The sequence below is a fragment of the Spea bombifrons genome, chromosome 6 (genome assembly GCF_027358695.1).
Source record: "Spea bombifrons isolate aSpeBom1 chromosome 6, aSpeBom1.2.pri, whole genome shotgun sequence".
Lineage (NCBI taxonomy): Eukaryota > Metazoa > Chordata > Amphibia > Anura > Pelobatidae > Spea > Spea bombifrons.
The window spans coordinates 24,857,985-24,874,648 of NC_071092.1; the positions used below are offsets into that span (position 1 = coordinate 24,857,985).

The 16,664-nt window shown below is 39.1% G+C and overlaps 1 protein-coding gene across 2 annotated transcripts; it reads right to left on the reverse strand.

The window, feature by feature from the left end:
* On the reverse strand, positions 1 to 10,581 carry CDC42EP1 (CDC42 effector protein 1). 2 transcript variants are annotated; one of them, XM_053470012.1, is made up of 3 exons: positions 10,436 to 10,581; positions 1,607 to 2,179; positions 1 to 592 (listed from the first exon to the last, which is right to left on the reverse strand). In XM_053470012.1, exons 2-3 carry the CDS (start codon positions 1,998 to 2,000, stop codon positions 57 to 59), a joined length of 930 nt encoding a protein of 309 aa, XP_053325987.1. In that variant the 5' UTR covers positions 2,001 to 2,179; positions 10,436 to 10,581; the 3' UTR covers positions 1 to 56. The 2 variants fall into 2 exon arrangements, with proteins under 2 accessions (XP_053325987.1, XP_053325986.1); XM_053470011.1 differs by having other exon boundaries at positions 1,595 to 2,179.
* Positions 10,582 to 16,664: the final 6,083 nt, after the last annotated feature.

Genomic DNA, 16,664 nt, shown 5'->3' on the forward strand with positions numbered 1-16,664 from the left:
TTTGCTTTGTTTCCTAGAAAATGAAAATAAACCCAAATTTACATTTCCAGAATTAATTACATCTCTACCTCAGATCCATCATCACTGTCCTCCCAAAAGTCCTTAGTGATTTGTGTGGCTTCTTCATCTTCCTTTATACCCAACTCCATTTCATCATTTACATTTACTTGTTTCCAACTGGCATGTTCTTTTGTTTCTTGTAATTGTATCTGTGATTGGGTGGGTTCTAAGTAGCTATGGTCCACAGAAGTGCTCATTGTCATAGAGTTGTGAAGGTTGGTTGATGATTTGTTTTGTTCATTTAAGCCACAATTATTAAGTGTCCCTGTTTCTGGAGAATCACTGGAAAAGCTGATTTTGTTTAATATTTCACTCATGAGTGATGGACCAAAATCCATAATTAAGGACTCCATGGAATCTGGGTGCCAGAGACTGGTGGAAGGTTCCACAGTATCACTACAAAGGCTATGTTCGTTGGCATCAAAATAGTCAGCACTGGCAGAGTCGCCTTTGGTCATTTGATGACTTGTATCGTCTGGTGTCCCCTTTGAGCAGGGCTGACGGGGTAGCGTGCAGAAGGCAGAGTTTAATCCTAAACAGAGGGAGCAGTTAGAAAAACAACACACAAGAAATATAAACTTACATACTAAACGTTCTCTACTCTACATTCTCTGAGATTTCATTGCTGTACTACCCAATAACTTGTCCAATGGCTGCCCATGATCCAGTCCCCAATACTATTTTTGTATAGCTCACAGTCCTGTCTGTACAAGCCAGAATCTCATGGTTTTGCAAGATATATCCCAGTTAACACGTGGTCCTCACTCTCTGTTTTAGCAGTAAGACCATGCTAACAGCTAAGACCTCTTTCATAAATTATGAGTAAAAACTAGGGCACTTCAATGCAGGAAACGCGGAATTTACTGTATAATTTTAGTATCCTATCAAATCTGTCCCTAAGAAAAATATAAAAAAACAATGCTTCCCAATGTCTTAAAAAAGTAAAAAGTCTACAACACCTTGGGTTCACTTTTTACAATCTGTTTTTTTTTCTGCAGTCCATTTTACAGGCAAAAAATTCAAAGCAAAATTGCAATGTACAGTATGTGTGCGAAATCCACAAAAAAGGTTACTTCAAACTTGTAGGGCTCCCTAAAAAAAGTGTCAAAATGGTCCTAGTGAAATACCCTGGGCTGTCTTATTTTCAGTAATGTATATATTTATGGGGTGGTTTCGAGATCTGTGACCACTAGTTAGGGTCCCAGCTTGCTGAATTTGAAAAAAGCAATGTGCAGTGGAAGGGGCTAATGGAATATGACACACAAATGACACACAAAAAGAGATACGAATCCTGGTTTATTGAATTTGGACCCTATTTTAGAGTCTTGGAGCTAAATCTTCATTAGCTCCCCTAACAATGGCTCTGGTCTAACAGAAATGTAACAAACAATTTGTGAAATATAAACTCAATGCCTAATTCTAAAACCAAATCTTAACATTATAAGCTTGGGTGATTTAATTAAATGGCTAATGTCTCACGCACAAACAACTGTCACATAATACTGTGTACTTAATACTACCATCTGTGTCATACCTGTAAAATTACCTGAAGGGCTTTGTGTCAAACTCTTCCAGTCTTCCTCATCTCTATCATCCCAGCTGCGGTTGGTAAGTAGTGGTAGAGATACAGCATTCTTAAGGATAGGGGAGACAGTGGGTGGTTGACTAATAGGAACGCCAATATCTGGCTGTCCCGAAGACACCCACCTAGTGTGGCGCAAATTTTTGGTTAAATGACCCCAACGGCTGTGCTTGTGTTTCACTTGAAATTTGTTGAGAAAGGATGCATCCCCAAAGACTTCTCCTTTCCTGCCAACGTGAACAGTGTGGCGAAAGTCGCCCAGAGGGGGGCTGATCATGTCAGCAGTCAGTTCCACTCTGCGTTCTCTTTTTGAGCGAGACACTATACTTTTTATGACTGGCAAGCTTCCCAGATTCATTGTGCCAAGTTTCTGAAAAACAATCCTAAAGGAAAATATAGGAGACTGATGGCATGAAGTTCTCTTATTATTCTATTTTCTTCCACGTCCAGCTATGGGTCCTTTTGTCTTGTTAATTTTTCCAGTGGTCAGTCAGGGTATAAAGCCTCTTTCTTGCTGACTGATGAACGCTGTGACATCTGTGGAGTAAAAGGCACTGATGAATATTGCAAACTGATATATATATATACATATATATATATATATATATATATATATATATATATATATACACAGTATACTGCTGTTAAAAAAAAAATCATATGGATCTGGAACGAAATACCGAATGTTTCACAAAAAATGTGAAATATCTTCTATATGCCATAGAAGATGTTGGCTGGAAATTAAATGAAAATGGCCTGTGTGAAATACTCTATATTGTTTTTTAGAAAAGTATTTTTGTGAGTACTATCAAGCCTACAGTTCCCATATACAAATTTGAAAAATCAATACAGCTTACCGTATTTAATTTAATATATAAATATATAATAGACCATGGGAATTTGTCACACTGGGTGGGGTTTAATATAAAGGCCAATCAGGGTGTACATGTTGCACGTTGTTCCCTGCCCCTTTCAGTATTTAAGTTCTCATGGGAACAAGTGTCTTCTGTTGCCCTCTGTGTCCCTTTGCTGCCCACCACTCCCCTCTGTCCCATCCAGATCCTTTCTGATCCTTTCAGCTCCCTGCTGCTCCATCTGCTCTGACCTGTCTCTCTTCCAGCGGCTCTCTGTTCTGACCCACCCTCTCTGCTCTCCCCTGTCTCTGACCAGCCCCTTGCTACTCCTTGCTTGACCTGACCCCTCCAACTCCCTCTGCTCTGATGTGCCCCCTCAAGCTCCCTTTAGATCCTCTACCCTTTAGTGACCCTTTCTGCCCTACACCTGTTGATCTGGCCTACTCCCTCCTCTGCCAGTTTGCTCTGAAGCTCTCCTATGCTTTACAGAGTCACACAAAGGGGGAAAGAGAGAGGTTTTTGGCTATGTCAATGATGGGCACATACACTAGTCTTTTAATATTTGCTGTGAATACCAAGGGTAGATAAAAATCCTAGGCATATAAGTTTTTCCCAAATTCAAGACAAGTATATGAATATATGTTAAGGTTTTTTATTTTCTTTATTCTTAATAATAGCGTATGCAGTGTTTCAATAGAAAGCCTACTTGTCCTGAAAAATGCATAGTTTAGGTAAGTATTCTAAATGAGAGAAAGATTACTATTGGAGAAAAGGCAGCCTTCACCCTTAAGGGGTTAAAATGGTGGATGCCCTGCTTTGGTTTGTTAATTACTGATGTGCTTTTGCATTTCTTCTGTATCAATGGCTTGAATCACTGCAGCTCTGGAGCTGCGCCTACCTGCCTAAGGTGAGTATATTATTTTGCTTTTAGATATTTGAAATAATGTATAGTAAAGTACTCACATATATGGGTATATTAGTATGTGTGTGTCTGGTTATGTTTTGTGTGTGTATGTCTGGGTGCTATACCTGGTCTTCTATACCTAAATAATATTGTTTTTTGTACTTTTATAATTAAATGAGAAAATAATACAATATATGTGTATTAAATACTCCCAATTAGTAAACCATAACCGTTCCTCAAAGTCTGGGCCTTCCCAGATCTGTTAACTCACCTCACAGGTCTATTCTGTTATCTGTTTTAAAGTAAACAAAGAATTATCTCACCAAATTCCGCATGTACTGCTGCACAGAACCTTGACCTCTGAAAACCATGGCCAGTACTACATTGTGGTTAGGTTACCAATTAATCAACATATCCACCAACAGACGCTAAACTGTAACTTTGTAAATTATTGAAGAAAAGCTTATATTCCATTCATTTATGACTAGAGATTACAGTTATGTTACAGTTTACAAGGATAGGGATGCGGTAAGATTTTAAGCTGAACAACAGGAGCAGGTGTATTGATAAATAGTATGATTCATTATCATTATATTGTGTGGCTGATACCTGTAACTATTCAATAGACCTTTATTGCTGGGCAATTAGTAAAGACTTTAGGGTTATACCTAATTAATGGGTATCAAGTTGGATAACACTGGAATGAATTATAAAAAACAGACAGATGGACTGATAGGATGGGCTACTGGTATTAGTGACCTGTTAATGGTCTAATGTATGAACTTGGTTATAATAAGTCTCCATAAAAAACAAAACTTGTCTGGAAATGGAGACATTCTTAATTATGTTACTTGTATGCATAATTAGTGATTCTAATTATGATGTACCAGTAACAAAAAAAACCACTAATCGGGATACTCAGATAGCATTAGTCTGAGGATAGCCCATACACATTGAGAGACATAGTGTAAAATTCCAGAGACTTGATCTGATCCTGGATATTTTCATGCAAGATAATGATTGATATATATATATATATATATATATATATATATATATACCAACAGGATGTGTTTAAATGAGCAGGTAAATTGGGGGACAAGCATTAACTAAACCAAGCAGCAGAGGTGAGATGCTAGAAAGAAGGCTCCGGGCAAAGTAAAGGTAGTTAGAGGGCCAGGGAGTTAGGCAAGGAGTGAATATATATACATGTTAGTATGTATCTTAGAGTGGCTGTCTAATTGTGTATATGTTACCATGAGCGTGCATGTTTAAGTGTGTGTTAGAGGGAGAGTAAGCATGAGTGTTTATATGTGAGCGTGTATGTGTTAGTATGGGTATGTATATGTAATTGCGTGTTAGAGGGAGTGTGTTACAATGAATGTGTATGTGTATGTGTGTGTTAGCATTAGTATGTATCTATAACTGTGTGTTAGAGGGAGTATGTTAGTGTGAGAGTGAGTATGTGTGCAGCACAAGTGTGCATGTGTGCTAGTATGTGTGTGTAGGTTTGTGTGAGTATGTGTAAATATGTTGGCGAGTGCCTATGTTAGTTATTGAGGCGGGTGGCCAATGTGGCCACTTGGCTTTACTTTTTCCCAGGGTCAGAAGGTTGCAAGACCTCCCTGCCAACCAAATAATTGGTGAGGGAAGGCCAGCATCCAATTACATGCATTTGGATTTATTTTACCTGAATATATTTTAATCCACATTTCACAACCATTTGTTTCTTTACTGAGATATTTTCTTACACATGAATATCATTTATTGCTTATTCCCCCTGAAAAGCGCTTTTGTATTTAGCATGATAAATCTGTCAGATTGCTACCCCCTGGAAACAGAAGATGTTGATAAATGCTCCTCATTACTGCTCATTTATTAAGTGCTGTTGGGACATGGTCAAAATAACAGATCCCTGGTATGGCTGTTTTGTGACTTATCTGCTTTTATCAGTATTGGCATACAGTCAGTGGAAGAATGTTCCTGTATTGACGCCACCACCTCCTCCATGCTATTGTCTCTTTGTCTTTTAAGCCTTCATTAAATGGGGGAAGTTTACATTGCTTTTCCTGTAAACCCTTTTCCCCATGAAATTCTTTAGACCATACATACAGATTTCCTTCCTTTAAATCTTGAGTCATACCATACCTGTCATCTCAGTCACTAACAGACAGACTTGCTTACACATTATGTGGCAGTCTCACTAGTATTGAGGGCTCACGTTTAGCCCACTAAATGGTACGGTTACTTACCGGAAGGCATGCTTTCATTAGAAGAAAGTGCTCTGCCACTTAATGTTCTCATACAACATAAGACGTGATAAAATGTGCTCTGGTTTGCAAGGGATTTTGCTGTTTAACCCCTTAAGGACCAAGGCTGTTTTACAAATTGTACATGATTTATATATATATATATAAGGCATTTTGCCTGAACTTTCTAAATTTTAAAATACCCTGATTTGGAAGCTAGGACTTTCATCTATTTTGGCAGTTATAGTTTTTAGAATCAAATTTGGAATGCTGGGACTGATATAGCGGTCACAGATCCAAAACCACACCATAAAACTATATGTTACCAATAAGAGGACAACTCAGAGTATATCACTAGGACTATTTGACACTTTTCAGTCAGTCAATTTTGCGGTAATTTTATTTTTGGGTGTTTTTTACACATACATTGTAATGTGGCTTTAAAATTTTTGTGCAGAATATTAACAACTGCAGGGGAAAAACACACCAGTTTATATTCAGCCCTGCATACATAAGATTGGCATGTTTTCTGGACGTTGCAAGGCCAAAGCTGGAACACGTGCATTTCAGTTCTCAAACTTTCTGGGACCATGTCTTATTTGGTACAGTTTAACAGCCTCTGATTCGATTAGCTCCCAGGGTGAAAACTGACACTTTTCATGCATTTCATCACTAATCTTTCCAAATCTTTGTGGCAACATTGTGTTTTTGCTGTTTTCACACATACTTTGTATGTTTCGTTGTACCTCAGTTCAAATTACTCCCATAAAACAATGTTATCGTTTTGTATCCTTTATTACTATTTGTTTTAGCAAAGTGAGGAGTGTTTAGGGGGATTAGAAAGGGATTTTTAAATTTTATTTAGGAGGAGATAAGATAGGGCATTTTTTTTACACACACACACACACACATATATATATATATGACTAATAATCTAACACTTGTTTATCTTCCCTAAACCCCCCCAAAAAGTGAGTAATTTATAAAAATGATAACAATAATATAATTTAATTTACATAATACAGTTCACGAGGCATATAACTTGTGGATTAATTTATTAGCACAACACCCCACAGAGATAGATGGATTGGAGTCCTAAAGGGGCTAAAGGCCATTGGATGTTTGTATGTGTCAGTGTATACATGTAAGTGTGTGAGCATGAGTGTGTATGTGTAAGCGTGTGTTAGAGGGCATGTGTGTTAGCATAAGTATGTATGTGTGAGAGTGAGTGTGCATTAGTTTTAAGAGTATGTGCAACTATATGTGCAAGCGCATATGTTAGTTACCCAGGGGTAAGGGGCCAATTGGTTTTACCTGTCCCCTGGAGCAGAGGATGCCAGCCTGCCCCTATGACAGATCAAACTAGTTGTAGAGAATAATCACAGGACAAGTTAGTACAGAGTTTAGGGTAGTTTTAATAGAGATTACACAGAGCAACCCTGTGAACAGTGAATAGAAGGTTATAGTACTAATGTATTCTTCTTTGTAATGTCGAAGTTATGTATAAGTCATGTCTAAATGCAGCTACAAACAATATTTTAAGAGACATTATGTTCCACATTCAAGAGATAGAGATTAACATCAGAGATGACTGCTTAACCTGCCCATCATTATATTTAATGCTTGAAAGCAATGCTCAACTTGGTGTTCAGCAGGTGTATTTGGATAGGCCCTGCTCAGCTTATGCAATATTAGGCCCAGCTTGCCCCTCTAATTATAGTTCTGTATTCCACCACATGTACAGACTGTCATCCTTTGCGCTATAACATTTCTATGGATTGCAAAATACAAGTAGATGACGTTACACACTGACACCAGCATTAACTTTTTCAACAATTTGAGCTAAAGCAGCTGGTTCTGATAGAAAGGTATCAAAACGCACAGTACATCACAGTTTTTTTGCGTATGGGGCAGCATAGCCATAGACCAGTTAGGGTACGCATGCTGACCCCTGTCCACTGGGACCACGGAGCAATAGAAGAAGGTGGCCTGGTCTGATGTATCAAGTTTTCTTTTACAACACGTGGATGGCCGGGTGCGTGTGCGTTGTTTATCTGGAGAACTTATAGCACCAGGATGCATCCATGGAGGCCCCACCTTGCAAAATTAAAGGATCTGCTGCTAACATCTTGGTGCCAGATACCACAGCACACCTTCAAAAGCAAGCCTTCACCCCTCAAGTGGATCAAAGAGCCCTGGCCGCCCATGACCCTGTCGCCAGTTCACCAGTTTTCCTTCCTTTCACCACTTGATAGGTGCTGACCTCTGCAAATCTGGAACACCCCACAAGAGCTGCCATTTTGGAGACGCTTTGACCCAGTCGTCTCGCCATCACAATTTGGCCCTTATCAAAGTCACTCAAATCCTTACGTTTGCCCATTTTTCCTGCTTCTAACACATCAACTTTGAGGATGAAATGTTCACTTGCTGCCTAATATATCCCACCAACAGACAGGTGCCATGCTAACAAGATTATCAGTGTTATTCATTTCACTTGTCGGAGGTCATAATGTTACGGCTGATCAGTGTATGCCACCCTGAAAACAAATATGTTCTACCCTTCACACACACTTTCTTTCAAACCTCAGTCCCTTCTTTCATCAGTCTCTGGTACTGGGCTCTCAAGCACTATGGAAGCCTTCCTTTGACCACCAAATGTATTGTTTGTAATCACTTCAGATATAAAAGTAGCACGTCTGTCATTTGTTTCTAATATCCAAGGAACACCCTGCATATGGTAGATAAAAAATTCTGGTGCACACCAAACATTGCTCTCATCTTTCCCTCTCACTTTACCATTTAATAGCAGTTGTGATCTTGAGGCTAAGCTAAATTTGGGATAATCAGCAGTTTCTTTTACTTCTTTGGCTCAGTTCAGAACATCCTCCCTTAATTTCCAAATGAAAACAAGGCAAACTGAACACAGCATAGAGGAGGTGAAGGAAAAAGAAGAAGAGAGGTTTAAGGATTGTTTAAAAGGATAAACACTCTTGAGAAAGCGAGAGTCATTTATAAATAAAAAGTGATGTAAACAAAGGGCAAACAATAGAGAGGAAAGAGCACAGGCAGGATGCAGGGACTGGGGGAAAATACCAAAGGAACACGACTTCTAAGATTGGACTGAGAGGGAGTGAAGACATAAAATAGAAGCACAAAGTGGTCCATTCATTTGCTGCAATGATTTTCAAGTGGTATGTAGCTATTCGTGTAGCTAATGGAAATTTGTTTTGTGTAAATATCCAAAAGCTGTAGGTTTATATGGAAAATGCGCACACACTTCATGAGCATGCTTGTTGAATTGATAAATCTATGGTAATTTTTACTGACTATTAAAAAATCTGAATTCTGAAAGAACAAAGAGAGTGATTAAAAAAAAGTAGCATTTTTAATGTAATTTTTGGAAGGCAATAAATCCAAAACAAACAAAAAGGCAGCATGGATGAATTTCACAAAGTTCTGGTCACAGAGGACGTTCTGCCTTCTTTAAGTAAACAGATTTGCCATGTTGAAAAGTACTTTGCAAATTAATAATAAACAGTAAAACAAATTTAGCTGCTATTTTTACCAGGACAGATAAGAGTCCAGTTTCAGTAAAATGTAAGTGGCATTTTACTGCAGGGAGAAAATAGAGTAAAATCTATCTTGCGTAACAGCTGTTGACTGCTTGCCATCTAACAACAACTCTCAGCATGCTCAGACAAGTTTTAATTTGAGTCTAACACCAAATACAAAGACACTCTTGCCAACAGATAAGCTGCTTAAAATACAATGAAGTGCTTGAACTTGTATGATTACTCTGTAACTTGTTTCTAATACATATTGTTATGAATGCTACTACTCAGATTCCACATTTGGGGTTTTGTACTCTGGATTTTCAAAGGTGAGAAGGTTTGTGGGTAATTAGGTAATTTAACCATTAAAAGCCTGAGAAACAATTCCAAAACGGCTACAACTGTAGATACCCTTGTGGCTCAATTGAAAAATGTAATTGTGAGAAATGTTAGTATGAAAAAGTTGACATTTAATGTGGGCTAGAAAGATTAGAAATACATGTTTCAAACTAATCTTTCAAAACCAACCAGCCATATGAGTATTTGGAATGCGATTCCATGTGTGGAGGGGTGAACTACACACAAGAGATAATGGCACATAGATCATACTGGAATATGGATCAAGGTGGGAGGGGGACATTTGTGTGTCTCTTTGAGATGTAACGGAACACCTGATAAAGATTTACAACTATTCCATCATCTGGCTGTGTCTGTACATCTCATTTTACTTTACTATAGTCTGGCATCTTCAGTTTACCTTTTCCAGATTTCACGATAGATTTTTCCATATGTTTATCTTCCAATAGGATCTCTAATACAAGTTTCAAGTATTTAATTATCACACATTAACCCCTTAATTACAAGCACCACACAAGCTAATAACCAAAAAAAATGCCACCAAGTACCAAGTACTGCACACAAATGGACCATTTGGGCCAACTGCTTTTGTCTAAAAAGTTCAAGACATTTCACATTGATATGAGAACCCTTTTCTGTAGCAGTGTTTCTGTTTTACAAGTGACTGAAACTTTACATGCATTAGCAAATGTGCAGAATAGAAATTATATTACAAAAATATGGACAGCTGTTCTGCATTTCTGTTCTCTAATGTAAGTTATGATCGTACTACAAGGATAGTACTAGAATACTTGGAATCTTCACTTTTAATAACATCCTTCATATTAATTTGTTAGTAAAGCCATTTAGTAGAGTTCTGGGAAATATGCTTAACTTACCCCCTCTCTATGATTTGCTCCCTGCGTCTGTGTTCTGCTTTGACAGACAAATACAGAACAGTTAAATACAGAACAGTTTTCCTTGTAGGTCCTGTGCAAATCCAGCTGGATGCATAAGGATTTGTGAAAGTGTTGTAGAAGTGGGTAGTGAAAGAGGGCTGGCAGACTGAAGAGGGAGGGGGAATGATATGGGACAGGGAGCAGGGGGCCTAGAAAGTAATGTAATCAGGGGAAATGGGTGGTAGGAATTTTTTTTTTTTAGAAAAAATTTAGAAGGGGAAAGAGAGAAAACCAGAGAATGAAAGTTAATCATTACAGGAGGCAAACGCAGAAGTAAATAATGAGATAAGAGTAAACTACATAAAGAATAAATATAATGGAAAGAAATACTGGATGCCAAGCTGTTGGGAATTAAAGGATTATAGTATTTTTCTTGTACATAATATATCATTACTATATTACTATATATGGGAAAACAAAGTGTGAAGTCATCAGCGCCCTGACTTTGATTTTTTTTTTTATAGGCTTAATATGTGATGTTATTATATTATTCTCAGAGTGATTCCATTTTAACTAGGTCTCTTTGAAAAACCAGTAACATTTAATTGCTTTGTTTTGTTTATAGGGTTACATTGAAATTTGGAAACACACATTCATGTAACATCATTTGACCTGCATGGTCTATTGATCTGTTGGGTTCTGTAGCACATTGTACATTGCCTCTTGTGGCAATAAACTCTGTTGCATTGATTATTTTAATTAAATGGGGATTAACTTCCATAATCAACTCTCTTATGCCATGCAATGTTAATTTAAACAAATGACTGCATTATTAACTTGACACTGAAGGTGCATTTATCCAAATTAATTGAAAACACAATGATATATATCATAACTGGTTGCCTCATAAGCCTCATAACTGGTTGCTGGTCCAGAGATCTGCTTTGGGCATTAAAATACCCTGGCATCTTTTTATCTCTTACTGTCATTTGGTGGCATATGCACTACAAGTGAAACTGGCGCAGGGAGGGTTGAGACACAAACCATTCTTGCAAGCACCAAACAGTGGGCCAAAGGGTTGCGATCTCAAAATTTCTCTGCCATGTATCCTAATGGGAAAAAAAGATTGTAATGACTATCCAAAAGTAAAATGCAGATGTAGAGAAACCAATCTCCTCAGAAGGTATCCTCCCATTTGTTTCAGTGTGGGATTGCTTTCTTGATACTGATTGGCTTCTTCAATCTAGAATCTTTCCTCTCCATGACTGTACCGTCAATGTTAATCAATTAATATGAGCACTTATTTAAAGCATGACTATGAAGCTCAATAGACTGCATAACACATGAATAAACTATTTGCTTTGTTGTATGTACAGTAATAAACTATGTCTGATTGCACAATCCTCAAATTCTAAGTATGTACCATGGTGAGCATTTAGGCTTTGTTTATTTGTATCCTGAACCACTAGAGAATAAGAAATTTGAGCAGATTATACAGTTATTCATACCCAGGAACTCTTTGGCCCTCCCCGGACCACTGCACATAATCTCCAGGTCGTGGGAGGAGTGTTTAGGCACCCCCACTCTTGTGCTTATTTCCCCCTCCTACCGCTTACAAATTTAATGCATTTGGGACTAGTCCCATCTGCCTGGAAACAGGCCCACCCACTAATGTAAATCGATTTGCCCACCCGCATTCCTAAGAGGGTAGCCCAGGTATGCAGATATTCTTTTATCTCTTACAGGTCAATCAGGTAGAGCTAAAGCAGTGTTGTGCAGATTTGTAACGTTAAGGGTCAAAAACCATATAATTTGAGAGAGCAGCCTATGGGAACTATGTGCAGGCTTATTTCAGGCAAGCTAGGCCATACAAAAACGGGCAACAACCACCTGGACATCAATTATTTAAAAATGAATCCAAAAGTTCTATGTGCCCATTTTTACACATGTACATAACGCTTGCTGTTTGTACTATGGATCTATGCAAACCCATGGAAATTATATAAAACAAAAACAAAATGAGAAACTTTTCTGACAAGTTTGCACAGCCTTAACATATATATATATAACATAGCTAGCTGGGAAAGGCCTTGAATAGTAGGTAGGAAAAAAAAACGCATGTTGTTCCTGCACAACTCAAAGTTCAGAGGAATGAATAATGGAGGCAAGAGAGCTGGGATGAAGCCAAGCCTGGTTGAAAAAATCATTAAACTATGTATCAAGGAATTTAGAGAACTTTAGTTTTAGATAAGTTCATTTTGTTTGGCACAAAACCAAAAATACATATGTCGGTTATGTATTTCTCCCAAAAGCCCTCCTTAAACTGACCATAGCAAGCTGCTATACTGTTTTATAAAAAGCTGGTACTGTATGTCAGGAAATCACCATCATACATACAATAACAACCATAATGGTTACTAATTGGTGCCTACATTCATTACTTATTTTATATAAATATTAGACATGTGCACATTCACTTTTATCTTATCTTTTTTATAATATCTTTTAACTTTTTTTCTTCTCTCTTCAATCTGCTATCTTATATTTTTGTCCGCATCTTCGCAGACATAACCTGCAAGGAACTTATGGCAAAATGGCGGCACTTGCAGTGAAGTCCTCTCCCTGATACTCCAATCAGGGAAGGGGACGTCACTAAAAGCTTCGTCATTTTGCCAGGGCTGGTGCAAGGATTTGTGTCACCTTAGACAAAAATGTATTCTCCGGCCCTTGGCTCTGCCCCTTGGGGTGGAGTCATATCAGGACATCATACACTTAACCCCTGTGTGTTGATGGCACCTACATTACATAGGACTTGCCCAGAACCCAGATTATAAACATAAAAAGTGATGGCAGATAAGAACCAGTAGGCCCATCCAGTCTGCCCAACCTCTGAGTACTTTTCTTTAGTACCTGCTCTTATCCTATATCTAGCTTGGCCTTATGCCTATCCCATACCTTGCTTAAATGCCTTTACTGTATTAACATCTACCGCTTCTGCTGGAAGGCTATTCCATGTGTCCACTACCCTTTCCGTAAAGTAATATTTTCTGATGTTACCATTAAACCTTTGCCCCTCTAGCTGTCCTCTTGTTGTGGTAGTATTTCTCCTTTTAAATAAACTCTCTTCCTTTATCTTGTTGATTCCCTTTAAGTATTTAAATGTTTCTATCATATCCCCCTGTCCAGTCTTTCTTCCAGGCTATATAGATTAAGATCCTTTAACCTGTCCTGGTAAGGTTTATCCTGTAATCCATAAACCATTTTAGTAGCCCTTCTCTGCACTTTCTCCAACATATCTATATCCTTGTGGAGATCCGGTCTCCAGTACTGTACACAATACTCCAAGTGAGGTCTCACCGGTGATCTGTACAACGGCATGAGCACTTCCCTCTTCCTACTGCTAATACCTCTCCCTATACAACCAAGCATTCTGCTAGCATTACCTGCTGCTCTACCTACCTTTAAATCCTCAGAAATAATTACCCCTAAATCCCTTTCCTCACACGTTGAGGTTAGGACAGTATCAAATATTCTGTACTCTGCCCTTGGGTTTTTATGCCCTAGATACATTACTTTGCATTTACCCTCATTAAATGCCAGTTTCCACAGCTCTGACCATTTTTCCAGTTTACCTAGATCATTTGCCATTTGGCTTCTTCGTCCAGGAACATCAACCCTGTTGCAAATAGACATACACATAGGAAATGCCCCAGCACCAAATTGCATCCACAGAACTGCCCAGCATCCATAGGACTGTCCCAGTATCCAGATTGTGCACATAGGATATGTTTCTCCCCCTCATTCTCTTTACCTCACCCTTTTTCCCTATTTCTCACCTTTCGGTTTATGTCTTCTCTTTCTGTTTATCTCTCCATCTCATTCTCTTTATCTCTTCTCTTCTTTTGCTCTCATGTCTCCTCACCTCCCCTTCTTCCCATGTCTCATTATCTAATATTTCTTTTTCTCTTTAGCTCCCTTCTCTCTCCTTTCGTGTTTACTCAACTTTTCCCGATCTCTAATTCTCTCCCTTTCTTTCTCTTTATTTCCCCATTTTCTTGCTATCGCTCTACTTTCTCATTATATATCTCTCCCCTTTCTCCCCATCATTTACCTTGCTAAGGTCCTGTGGTGGGAGCGCGAGGCATATTTCTCACTGCTCTGAGATGCTGTGCCAGGGTGGGTCTGCAGCCTAACCTCAAGAGGGTCACTCACACTAACACACAACCAGACAGACACATCCAGACACTCGCGCTAACACACGCACACAGACACTCACACCAACACAACTAGACACTCAGCACTAACGCAGACACTCAACACTAACACACATGCACTTACACAACCAGACACAAACATACCCAGAAAATCAAACTAACACAACCAAACACATATTAACAAAAACACATGTTCATATGCTAACATACTCGCCCAATGCACACACTAACCTACTTTGGGGGCAGGGAACAAAATTTGCTCCCAGAAAACGAATGGGCCAAAAATTAACCGAAAAATGTATCTAAATTGTTTGAATTCTATGGTTTTACAGATCAGGACATAACAATCATCTGTCATCTGTTCCTTAGCAGTTCTAACATTAGGCAAATAAAACCTCAGACTAACACCACATGATGTATTACACTGTGTCATTCAACAAAAATAAAGCCAAAATGGAGACGCCATGTGTGAAGAACTAAGTACACCTTATGATTCAATAACTTGTAGAACTACCTTTAGCAGCAATAACTTGAAATACTGTACTTGCTCGATTATAAGACAAGGTTTTTTTCAGAGCAAATGCTCTGAAAAATACTTCTCGTCTTATAATCAGATCTCAAAGCTGCAGCAGACCTGGATCTGCAGCGGACCTCCTCTCTGGTAGCTGGTGTTCAGTCATTATAGAAGCCCCGGAGGAAGTACCGGCCAGTAGCAGCGAAGGTTGTCTACGTGCATCGCACAGATGTTCACCGGCTGCCAGAGAGGAAAATGCCCCGCAGAGTTGCAGGAGACCTGGATCCTCCTCTCTGGCAGCCGGTGGTCAGTCATAGAAGCCCCATCGGAAGTCCCGGGCAGCAGTGGAGGTTGACACCAGGGAGTCTGGAGCACTGAGGACAAGTCTAGGGATGCATCAGTAAGTTGGGGGCATATAGGGTCTAAGGAACATCAGAGGGGTAGGTTGGCAAACGGGGAGAATAAGGAATGGATGGGGGGCAGAGTGGCATATAGGAGGTGTAAGGCATATCAAGGGGGCAGACTGGCATATCAGGGAGGCAGAGTGGCATATAGGGGGTATCAGGCATATCGGGGGAGCATAATGGTATATAGGGGGTATAAGGCATATCAAGGGGGCAGAGTGGCATTTAGGGGGTATAAGGCATGTCTGGGGGCAGAGTAGCAAGCCGTGGGGGCAGATGTGCATTTTTCTCAATTAAAGTTTTTATTACATATGAAAAAATAGTTTATATATGAATTAATATTTACTAAGAACTTTTTTTCTAAAAGGGTAGTCTTATATTCAGACTATATCCTTTATTTTAAAATTAATATTTATATTTTGGGGGGGTCATCTTATAATCGAGCAAATAGGGTAATCATTTTCTGTATGACTTATGAGTCTCTCACATTGTTCTGGAGGAATTTTGGCCATCTCTTCTTTCCACGTTGTTTGAGTTTATTGAGGGTTGCCTGCACTTGTTTATGCACAACTGTGTTAAGGCATTTCCACAACATTTCAATCTGGTTGAGGTTTTGACTTTGGGCCATTGTGACATTGATTTCATCCTTTTCAGCCATTCTGTTGTAGATCTGCTGGTGTGCCAGGGATTATTGTCCTGTTACATGACCCAATTTTAGGCAAGCTTGAGCTGTCGGACAGATGGCCTCCGATTTGACCCTATGGTCCCTGACCTTGGAAGGTGTTCTGTTTTTGTTAATCAAAGACTCTAAAGACAGTGGACACAGATTTGGGGTACCTGCATTTTGGGAGGGGTTTTATGTGTGGTGTGTTGTGGATAGAGACCTCTATGGCCAGTATTTGCACCAAGATCAGATATCCAGCCGGTTCTGGCCAGACGTCTGGGAACCACCCTGTGTTTACCATCTTCCCCACTGACTACAATAGCAACCCCCTACTGGGCTGAGGTGGGCTGAGTAGAAATACTTCTCCATCAGGCCCTCCTTTGCACATGGCTAACTATGTGTTTTGCTGCTACCCCCTTGTACTATTTGAAAT

Excerpts from the sequence above, each read along its gene's own strand:
- CDC42EP1 (XM_053470011.1), bottom strand. The coding sequence starts at position 2,000 with ATGAATCTGGGAAGCTTGCCAGTCATAAAAAGTATAGTGTCTCGCTCA. Across the intron at positions 593-1,594 it reads CCCTTCAGGTAATTTTACAG|GATTAAACTCTGCCTTCTGC; the intron begins GTATGACACAGA and ends CCCTCTGTTTAG.